Source organism: Pterocles gutturalis, unplaced genomic scaffold, assembly GCF_000699245.1.
Source record: "Pterocles gutturalis isolate BGI_N339 unplaced genomic scaffold, ASM69924v1 scaffold14995, whole genome shotgun sequence".
Taxonomy (NCBI): Eukaryota; Metazoa; Chordata; class Aves; order Pterocliformes; family Pteroclidae; genus Pterocles; species Pterocles gutturalis.
The window spans coordinates 1-11,133 of NW_010138479.1; the positions used below are offsets into that span (position 1 = coordinate 1).

Consider the following 11,133-nt stretch of genomic DNA (forward strand, 5'->3'; position numbering starts at 1 on the left):
GAGCGTTTGAGACCCGCGGGTGTTCCCGGGGGTGAAGCTCGGAGGTGGGGAGCGGTGGTTAAACAAGGCTTGGGAACCCCAGGACGGGGGTGTGAAGGTGTTGGGGCGGCAAACGCGTTAAATCCACGGCGGATAGGAGCTCCAGCCTCGCGGTGTGGTGATGGATTGCTGAGGAGATTCTTCTGGCTGGAGGTTTTCATTTGGGATGGTGTTTGTAGATGCTTTTTAATAAATGAAAGTGTTTCTTTAAAGAGAGCTGGCTGGATAGGTTGGTTGCCGGTGTCAGACAGTCCCCCAGGCTGCCCGTTAGCTTTCCTATCGGAAAAGGCGACAGCAGAAGGGTGAGTCTGAGCGCAGACAGTGCGGTGATGGGCGTTTGTGAAACGTGTGCGACATTCAAGGAATAAAGCAAGGCGTACCTGTAAGATAGCTGCTTTTTTCCAGCAATCAGACAAGTTAAATATTTCAGAAATACCCCAGTTTCTTCCTCATATGTGTTTTTACAGTAGAAACCTTGGAGGGCAGTGGTACGGTTTTAACTTGAGAGGGTAAGTTCCAGCTGGCAAGCGTGTACAGACCTGCCCAGTAGCAAGAGAGAAGTGGAAAAGGTAGTTGACATGTAGCACTAATAATAAATACGTATACAACTTCAGTCCTGCCATTCCTAATTTTAAAACGTTATTATTCATACTACACTGAAGCTACTGGTTTATTTATTTAAATCTTATTTGCTTTTTGGGTTCCAAGTGTGTTTATGATCTTCACTCCCTAATCTTTACTGTATTACTACGTGGCAGGAAAACGTTCTCTACAATTCATGGATGGAGGAACAGGAGCGATGCGCAAGATGTTAAAGCAAAGTCTGGGGTGGACTATTTTTATATCATTCAAGCAGTACAAATACACTATAAAGTATTTTACGGATAATTGGGACGATAAGCTCCCTAATTCAAAAGGTTCTCGGCCACTTTGATGTTTGACTCTATTTTCTGAGAATGATTAGATCACGTAGCACTACGGTGCGGATGGAAAACAACACACGAACGCAGAGGCTTGCATCAGCGTGGCTCGAAGGGTAAATGCACGTACAATAGTTGCATAAGCAAACAAGTTGTTCCCTGAGCAACGGAACTAATGAAGTCTGCTTTCTTGGAGATTTATGTCCTGCATTCTCCACAAACATGCTCTGCGATAAGGCTGCTCTCCAGTCACAGTGTCCCCCCGTCTCTGAGCCCAGCCGTCTGTAGTTTTTCTCGTGCCCTGTATTTTTCTCTTCCCTTTACTTCTTTTAGACAGTGTCAGGAGGCTGGGGGAAAGCAGGGTGTAGTATCCGTGGAGGTGGTTCAGGAGGCAAACTGGGTGGATGGTTTGAGTTCACGCTTAAAGCATCCTTTGGATGGAGAAGCTGAATTTTCCCTCCTTAACCCATCCCTAGTTTTCATGAGTCCTTTAGGAATGAGACCTCTCTTCCTCTTTTACATGTGACTGAAGTTAGCTGGTGAGTTCAGAAGTTACTGAGAGGAGTAGAAGCGAGGGTTAAGGAGAGGAGACCTGACCTGCGCCTAGAATGAAGACACATATATCTTGTTTTGTGAAGAAAAACCAGGTTTGTGTAGTTTTTTTATCACTGTGTAAACATAATGCAACTTCTTGAAATAAATCTCGCACGTGACTCGTGCAGGTCAGTTCATCAGCTGTGGTATTTAGGGTGGGATTTAACTCGCCTGGTTTTAGGCATCTACCAACTGAGCAACTTAATTTGGGCTCCTTTTGTAATTAGTAGAAAATTAATCAATACAGTCACTAAGGTTGAGAGGCTTCCTCCCCTTCTAAACTCTTCACCGAAACTTGGGCACTGCACGTGTACCCCATCGCCTACTGCTGACGGTGAGAGAGAGAAACCCAGCAGAGAGCTCTCTACCTAGAACATCAGGTGGGACAAATTTCCCTTGGTATTTCTGTAGTAATAGCCTTTTAAAATAATTGGCTTCTTCATTATTATCTCTGGCTCCTAGAGATCTTTTTGTGCTCGTAAACTCATTGAGAAACTGGTCCCTCGTGCTGCCTCAAACCTCTGTTCGTTTTGATGTTGAGAGACTCGGTCTAGGATGAAATATCTCCAGTGTGAAGTGGAAAGAGTAAGAAGGCAGGGCTGTGTCAAAACTGGGCAACAGCAGCATCTCTCAGCTCTCCTGGCGTGTCCTCGTGCTGTTGTAGCAAGAGGCAGTGCTCTAACTGTCCCTCTGGATAGCCTGAAACCCGTAAGCCTTCTGGGGGCCAATTTTGGGGTGACTGTCTTGTGGAATAGAAGTGATGTTGATGCTGGCGACGCGTCAAACCTGTTCCTGCTCCCTTTGAAGTAACGAGGATCTTGAGGTGTTGGTACTGACTGCCGGTTACCCCGAGTGACCTCCGTGGGCCTGGGATGCTGTCGCTTCGCTGCCTTTTGGCTTTGCATGGGAAGTGTAGCCGTGTGGATCCTGGTTCTTGTTTTTATTTCAATTAGGAGAGGATAAGAGTGTAGCAGGCCAGGCTGTGAGGCTCTGTGTGCTTCTGGCATTAAAGAAAGCCAGCTCCGTGGCAGGTTTGCCCTCAGTTCAGCTACAATCTCTTGAGTATCGAAAAATATCGAGCACCTGAGATGTTATCTGAGGGGCTGGAGGCTTATAGACAGACTCACTTTTGGGTCTGTGTCCGAATCCGCTTCATTGCTCAGATCTAAATGGCAGGGATGGAACACTGAAGTTTAAAAAATCAATATTTCACAATTAAATATTTCAGTGTTTATTATCCTATGGCCACAGTGGGCTGGAAGCTGCCTTACGGCCCCTTTTACTAACCAGTCACTTTTCAGGATGGGCTCCTGCCTCAGCAGTTATCCCGAGAAGCTCCCCAAAGCTCTCTTTCCAACTCCTTAATGTCCCTTCTGAAACCCAGCCTGATACAGACTTGTAGAGCTTTTGACTTGACCCAAGCGAGTGTGATTTTTCTTAGATAACGTGTTTATTCAAGTAGGCAGCAAACACTATAAAAATGCAGAATTAACTGATAGTTGTCTTAAACGGTCTGTGATCCTTCCGTACAACGCTGCGTTGTCCTGGCGTTGACCGTTGAAGAGCTGGAGCTCTGGAGCCGTGAATCATGAAGGTTTGGTATCCACATAGTTTACTATAAACAAGGCTTAAGTTCCAGCTCTTCCCCTGCTAGACTCCATCCTGAAAACTAACCTCTGACATCAGATCCAGTTTCTTCATTCAGTCCTTCGAGGTTGTTGCCAAACTAGTTTGTTCAAGAGGCTTGGACATCCTGGGGTTTGTTTGTTGGTTTGTTTTTTAGAAAGCATGCCTTGCGACTTTTTTTCTTGGGGGTCTGATGCAACACCTCTAAAATGATTTTTTAATTTTTTTAAAGTTACTTTGAATAGCTCGGTAACTGGGGATGGAGGAGTGTTTCCTCTCCGGCAGTGTAACCCTGTGCTGCTGGACGTGGAGCCCGCGTCTGCTGAAATTTAGGAATTGATGTTTAATTGAGATTTTTGCCAGGAGTTTGAGCAGGAATAGCTTTGGGCCTGCTCCTGGAGAATCAATGGGAGATTTTCCTTTTCCTGAAGGCTGGTTTATGTGTTTTTTGGATCCAGCTTGTCTGTCTTATAACTGACTGCTCAACTTTGCTCTCCTCCCTCTGGGATCAAACCTGCCCAGCCTTCAGACTGAACTGTTGATTCATTCCCTGTCCCTGCAGAAGAAACGCTATCGAGAGGAGCTGTGGAAGAACATTTATTACTTTGCTTAAAACTGCTTCTTGTTGTCTTGGTAACAATAAATTTATGGGGTGACTTTAGCAGCTGCTGCATGAACAGAAGATACAAACTGCTGAGCAGACTTCAAAAGCGTGAAAAGATTGAGAACCCTCCAACCAAAAAGCGTAATTTTTGTTTCAGATAATTCTTAACTCCCTTTTATTCTCCTTGATCCTTGAGGTGGTAAAAAAAAAATAAATACCATGGTGGTGTTTATCACTTAAAAATCAAACAGAATATGAAAAATAGTTCTTAAGTGTGATTTTCTCTAAATGTGGAAAAAAAAAATCTGTATAAACCCTTTTAATCTTTGTAGGTTTACCATTATATTGGCCTTTTATTCGATTGTTTATTTCAGAAGTGAAGCTCTAATCTGCTGTAGATTCCCCCTGAGTGTCTGTACCAGGTGACATCAGTGTTTGACGTTGCTCTCTGGTAAAAGGACTTGTGCAGGAGCTCCCAGCGCTGGAACCCCTTGAGCAGAGCAGACGATGTGCCGGGTTATCCCGTGGCTTGGAAAGCAGCAGGGTTGGAGGAACTCGGGTTGTATCCTGGTGTGTGGGCTCTCCGGTCTGCTCTGTGCGGGCAGCACAAATAACACCTTCTGGAGCGGAGTTTAGAATTGGAAAAAAATACAAAAATGGTTCTGAAATGCAAACAATTCTCTCCCACGCTTCACCTGTCCCTTCAGACTGGGCTCCTCACCCTGGTGGGAAGATTTCCGTGGGCTGAAGTGGAGCCGCAGCGTTTGAAGGGCTTTGTCCTGGCTGGACCAGTTCTTTTCACCTGTGCTGAAGCTTTTCCCGTCTTCCCCTTCCCCTGTGGACGAGGAGGTTGTCTGGAGGCTGGCTTGTGGCCAATTTCTGGTGACTTACCTAATTCCAGCTGAAATGATGAAACACCGCGGTAATTACTCTTAGTGTATATATGCATTTTGTGGCCTTGAGCCACAATAAAAGCCCAGAGCCTTTCCTCTTGAAAGTCATTCCTGGTCTGTAGAGTTCAGCTGCATTTTTTTGACCTTTCCTGCTCCTTAAGGTCAGCTGTATACGTTCAGATTACTCGAGGCAGTACTTTATACCGTGATACAGCAGCTGGGCGTGGGTACCACCTCTGCCTCTTGGATTTTGCCCGTGTGCTCAGCAGGCAGGAAACAAGAACCAAGATGTTGGATTTTGAATTTTTTCCAATTGTTTTAGCTGCACTGGTGACTTGTACATTGAATTTTGACCTTCTGTTGTTTCTCCTTTCATGAAGAAACCGCTGGCGTGCCCTGTTGCACACTTGCTTCCTTGGAAATACCGATCTTAATGATTTACAGTCAATATTTGGGGTACTTCAACTGGGTCTGTTTCTCTCCCAGTTCTCCCAGTCCCGGTTGGGATGTGCAGCAAGGAAGCTTTCTGCCTTACCTCCGCTTTGGCTGCGGTTTCTCATGGGGCAAAGAGGTTGCTGCTAGTTGCTCATCAGATTTCCTTTCCCACTTTTAAAAAATACATCCTTGATCTTGGAGGCACTGTGCACATTAGCTTTTTCTTCCAGAAAGCAATTTATGAAACGACTTGGATAGAGTGCCAAAAAATCCCATTGGGCAACAGCATTGCTTCAAATCCTATATTAGTGTTGCCAGATTTTTTTTTTTTTTTTATTGCAGTGGAGCAAGTTTTTGAATAATCATTAAGACGTTCGCATAGAATTTATTTTTAACCCGCACACCAGTGGTCTGTGTAAAACCATGAGGAGTCAGACAGTCGTAACCATGAAACATCTGTCTCTACATCAATTTTGTAAGGGCTGATTAGTGCTGGGTGATTTCTTGGAGCTACGACGTGGTAGTTTCATAGCCGGTGAGCTTTACACACAGTGACAAAAAAAGATCCTGTGCTTTTAATTCTTTGGAGGGAAGGGCTGTCTCAGCGATGCACAAGGGAGAGAATCCCTGAAGTGAATGTAGTCTTGAAAAAAAGGAAAAGAGAAGCAGACTCCACCTGGGCAGGAGAGGGGAGCGGGTGTTGTGCGCCGTTGTGTTGCCGAGCGGGCTTGCCTTTCCACAGTGCCCGTGAAGCCTGGCGGTGTATTTCTGTGGAGTTTGGTTTTAAAAGGCTTATCATTGTCTGTTTGTTGTGCTCTACAGGCATGGTGCTCTAAATTTCCTTCTTGATTTCTTACCTGTGCTCAGAGTGAAAAAAAAAAAAAAAAAAAAAAAGTATTTCCCTATTCAAACTTTCTCTTTTCCGTCCTTTCCTTTTGCCGGTGCCTGGGTTTGTATTACTCTACCTTCTGATTTATGCTGCACGTAATTGTTCACTTTGCCAGTTCTTTGGGTTACTGGTTCTCCTAAATAAACTGTCCAGATAGTCAAGGCAGGGAGATTTGCAACCTTGAGAAAATAATAACAAAAAAAACCCAAACACCTAATCCGAAAAGAATGCTTAGAGCAAAAATTACTCGAGTAGTAAATTACTCCTGTCAGCAAAGTCTGGGCAAGAGTGTAGGCTGTACTCTTGCGTGTTTGTATTTCCAGGTTTTTCTGCTACCATTTCCGAGCCATTATTCTTCTCCTATCTTCCCCTCCCTGCAACCATTCCAAATGACTCCCTCTAATCCACGGGCGTTAATTGCACAATCTGGGATGGGGTAGGTGTGGTGCTGGCAGCTGTCTAAAGAAAACAGCCTCCGTTGCGTAGACGGCTCGCTCTTTTGTGAACGCCGAATGACGTCCGAGGACTGGTGTTACAGTCGTGGTAGAGGTAATAGCCAGAAGCTCAAGATGGCAGAAAAAAATTATGAAATGTTCTTCCAGTCTTATTTTGTAATCATATCCCAGGGAATGTTCCCCGCAGTATATTTCTTAACCCTCGAAGCATGCTCTACTGAAGAAGACCGAGCCACGTGTTCCGAGCGTAGCTGGGTGTTACGGTGCGGTTGGTCACAATTGTGTGCTTAGAAAACCAAGGGAATTACCTTTGCTTCAATAAATACATAACATTATTCTTTTCCTTCCAGTTTGCAGAAGCATGGACATTCGCAACAATCTGACCCGGCTGAACATGCTTGAGAACTGCACCGTGATTGAGGGCCACTTGCAAATCTTGCTGATGTTTAAAACCAAGCCTGAAGATTTCCGCGAGCTCAGCTTTCCTAAACTGACGATGATTACAGACTACTTGCTGCTTTTTCGTGTCTATGGCCTGGAGAGTTTAAAGGGACTGTTCCCCAACCTCACTGTGATTCGAGGAACTCATCTGTTCTTTAACTACGCGCTCGTCATTTTTGAGATGGTTCACCTGAAAGAGATCGGCCTCTACAACCTCATGAACATCACTCGAGGCGCTGTGCGGATTGAGAAGAACAACGAGTTGTGTTACTTGTCCACCATCGACTGGTCGAGGATTTTGGATTCTGTAGAAGATAATTACATCGTGGCCAACAAGGATGACAAAGAAGAGTGTGGAGACGTGTGTCCAGGAACCGTGAAAGGGAAGAGCAACTGCCCACCTACGGTGATCAACGGCATTTTCATCGAACGCTGCTGGACCCACGACCGCTGTCAGAGAGGTGAGTCTGCCGAGTCGTGGATGTCAGCTGTGGGTTTGCTGCCAGCTTTTAACCGGTCGGGTCTAGTGGAGGGCTAATAGGTACCTAGGAATGGCTACTGTCAAGCTTAGGTTTGTGAGAGCAGGGCTCAGAATTGATGAGAGGCTGAAGGAAGAGAGGACCTTTGGGATGGGGCTCTTTCAACAGCTCAGCTATGTGAATAATGTATCAGAAAATGTTGTTTGGTTTTTCTGGAAGGTTAGGGACTGCCTAGCTCAGAGGTTTAACAGACTGGGAGTGTAACTAATATTTAAGGTGATGTTAGTGTCTCTGGTGGGGCTTGGGCAGGGGACTGAATGTCCAGATTGAAAGGCTGCAGCAGGCGGAAACAGAACAGGGGAGGGAAAAGCCTTTGTGGAATAAACCCCCCTCTGGAAAGGTGCAATTACAGTTTTACTGAAACCTTCCTGCTGTAAAAAGCTGTAAGATAGGTGGATGAGTGAGCAATGTTCGCACAGAGTAAGAAGCTGGAAGCCAAGTCAGACCTTGAAGGGGAAAGGAGAAGGGGGGAGAGAGGACCTGGATGGGAGGTGCCCGTAGCAGCGGTTCTGGGGAGGGAGAAATAACGAGGCTGTGAGCCTGGGGAGACAGGAGACAAGAAAGCTAGCTGCTGTTGCAACCCCTGAACTCCAGTTCCTGAACTATATTAGGGTTGCTTTTAATTTCATACAGGTTTGGTTTTTTCCCCAACTTGGAACTGATCTGAAGTTTAGTTTTAATTATATATTGACTTTATGTTAAATCTGACTGACGGGGCGCACAGTGGATTGAGGTAAAACTGACACATTTAGGGTTTTTTCTCTCTCTGGAGGTAGCGCATCCAAATGAAGCAGTGTGTCCTAAGACGAAATTAGGAAACTTGCGGGCTGGAGAGAATTTCTTGCCAAGCTTTAAAGGGCAATTTTGAGTGCTAAGTGCCAAATTTGAGAAGGAATTCCTCCCAGTATGCATAAACTAATGAAATTAATGTGGTTTCCCCTCTGCTACTCCTCACCCCAAGATCGTCTGGCTTCCTTTTAAAGACAGTGGTTATTTTTTGTCGCCAGAATAACAGGGTATGAGCAAGAAGATGCGAGCGTCTGTGTGTGTTCCTTTTTTAAAATGAAAAATAAGGACATAAAGCATTTTAGTTTATAAACTCTTTTGGTATACAGTTGTTATCAGTGCTGAAAACTGGTTTCTTACGCATCTCTGTTTTATGTTTTCTGCTATTTCATGAGGTTAAAGATCTAACTGAAACTTTTTCTGTGGCTAGACCGTTCATAATGTCCCTCATTGCTGGGAGCTTTCTGGGGCTCTGCTGCAGCAGACTGGAATGTATGGTTTCTCTCCTGTATATGACAGCTTATTTCCATGAAACCTGTAGGAATGGAATCTTTTCACCATTGGGGCAGAAATTTCAGCTACAAATTCAGCTAAATTTCTTGGAGGACACCCGTATGGTATTGCACGCTACCTTAGCTTCGTTACCTAAGGGAGCGGAGCTAGTCAGTCCAGTTGACTTGAATTTGAAATTGAAATTTCATTTGGAAAATGGTTTCAAAAGTAATTACATACAGATGCTCCCATCTGGTTTCCTGCGTTCCTTGTAGAAGATTTAGAGAAGCAATGCTCCTACATATTTTGGCTGGAGCTGGTATGCGTTTTCCAAACCACTTAGCAAGCCGCGCTTATCTGTGTTTTGAATGCTAAGATTTGTACTTTCTGGGGAGCTGCTGTTCTCACCAAGCTGATATCTGTGTTAGATTGTGCCTTGTGACACCTGCCTGGATGCTTCAAAAGTTATTTTAGCAGCTTGACCAGCCTTTTAGGCTTTTTAGATTATTTTTTTTTCAGTATCCTTTCGGCTTTCAGCACACAGCGAGTAACTGCGGTAGAGATTCAGTGACATTTACTGAGTGAACCTGCTGGTGGAATCGCTCTGTTCTCTGTTCTCCTGCCAGCCCTAACGTATCCTCAGCATGTGTAATTGTTTTGTCGAGATTATTAAGAGCTTGTGTGAGTTGTACTTTGGCTTTCCTCAGCCTGAAGAGCCTCACAGCAACTCCCAGGACCGAGGGTATTAATGCCACGAAATCTTTCCCTCTGCGTTTCTGCAGCTTATCTGGGAATCCTCAGCAGCTCGTGCTGCGCTGAAGTCTCTCATCTGTCTGGTTTTAAGAGTATTCCCCTCTTTTATTTTTGCTCTTTGTCTTTTAACCAGTGCTGGAGGGAAAGGCAGCAGTTTCGGTGGAACTGTCCTTGGGGGAAGTTTGGCTTTGTGTGTTTGTTTTAACGCGGGTTATTTGCATCCCCAGTTTATTTTATAAAACTCCAGTAGAATCTCCTGTTTGCTGGGTTTTGTTTTGCATCCCTGGATGGGAAGTTGTTGCTGTGGGAGCTGATAGCGCTGCTGGACAGCATCGCTGCCCTGGGACTGACACTGTGTTTGTTGTTTTGTCTACCGGAAAAAAATCCTTAAAGAATCTGTAAATATTGATTGTTTGGATGTTACAGAGTGTGTGTCCGTGAGTCCCAAGCTGAGGAGCTTCTCCAGCCTGCTAAACCTTGAGTCCTGCTGGAGAAAAGCAGGAGATGGGCAGGAAGCTGGAGAGAACACGTTTGGAAAGGGTGGAAGATGTCGCAGAAAGGTCTCGTGTGAGCGGGGAGGAGTGGTGGGGGCTGGCGTGGGGCCCCCTGGGTGCCCCCATCTCTTCCCCACCAGTCCCTGACCCTCCCCTGCCGCTCTCTGCAGTTTTCCTTCCCGTTATCCCTGCCCCATCTCACATCGATCGTGCATCTTTGGTATTTTTTTCATTTTAATCAACACAGATACCCCAGTTAACTCCAAAACTAACTTTCAGTTGCAGCATATCATTATCTCCGAGGCACACATCCAAGTCTCTGAATCATCCTTGCAGCTATAACTCCAGTCCAGAAATTTTTTCAGTTGGTGATAACGCGTTCAAGACAACAAAGTAAAGGAATCTTCTTACAGACGTTAGAGCGAAGGTTGGGGATGGAACCAGTTGGGAGGAACTGAAAGGATTTGTGGGCAGCTGCACGCTTTGAAAAAACAGTTGTGATACCAAGGAATCTGTGTGTGAGTGCAGGGATGTGTAGGTGGATGTGCCATGGATGGGGATCGGTCGGGATGTGTTTCCTGAAAGTTTTATTTTTTTCTAAATTCCTTGTATTGGTGTGAAAAGCAAGTCGGTTCAGCTAAGGCCAACTCATGTTATATTTTGAGTGGGAAGGGAGGGAAATATGTAGTCTGTTTGGAATCTGGGTCTAGCCTTGTGCTGTTTGTGGCAGCCAAGTGCTGTTCTTGTTCTAGAGGTTTTGTACCTTTTCAGCCCACGTCTTTACAAGGCTTTTTTTGTATCCGTACCGACTTTTATTGCTGTAAAAACGTCGCTCTTAGTTGGGTGCAGCGTGTTCATGCACAGAGCGTCTTTGCTGAAGAATGCAGACAGCAAAAATGCTGGAAATGCCACGTCCTAGACCTCAGTCTCGATCTGCCAAACATGATTTTCATATTTTGCATTTTTTTCCACGGGCTTCTTTTTTTTTTTTTTCTTTAAATGTAATAAAAATGCTATATGTCTGTCAGCCCGGTTGCGGAAGGAACAATTCCCTCTGAAACAGGATTTCCTGCCAGTTCTCTTTGCAGTCAGTCTTCTCTCTCCATACATAATTTGAAGCCGTTTGATGTTTTTGACAGTCTTAATTATAGAGGCGGGTCAGCCTTTGACTTT

General features: G+C 45.0%; 1 protein-coding gene across 1 annotated transcript in view; it reads left to right on the forward strand.

Annotated features, from left to right (window-relative positions):
- The first annotated feature begins 6,816 nt into the window (after window positions 1-6,816).
- INSR (insulin receptor) overlaps window positions 6,817-11,133 on the forward strand; it is a 38,023-nt gene continuing 33,706 nt past the window's right edge. The window contains 1 exon segment of the mRNA XM_010083026.1: window positions 6,817-7,357. Within this exon segment, the coding sequence (XP_010081328.1) occupies window positions 6,817-7,357 (541 nt within the window).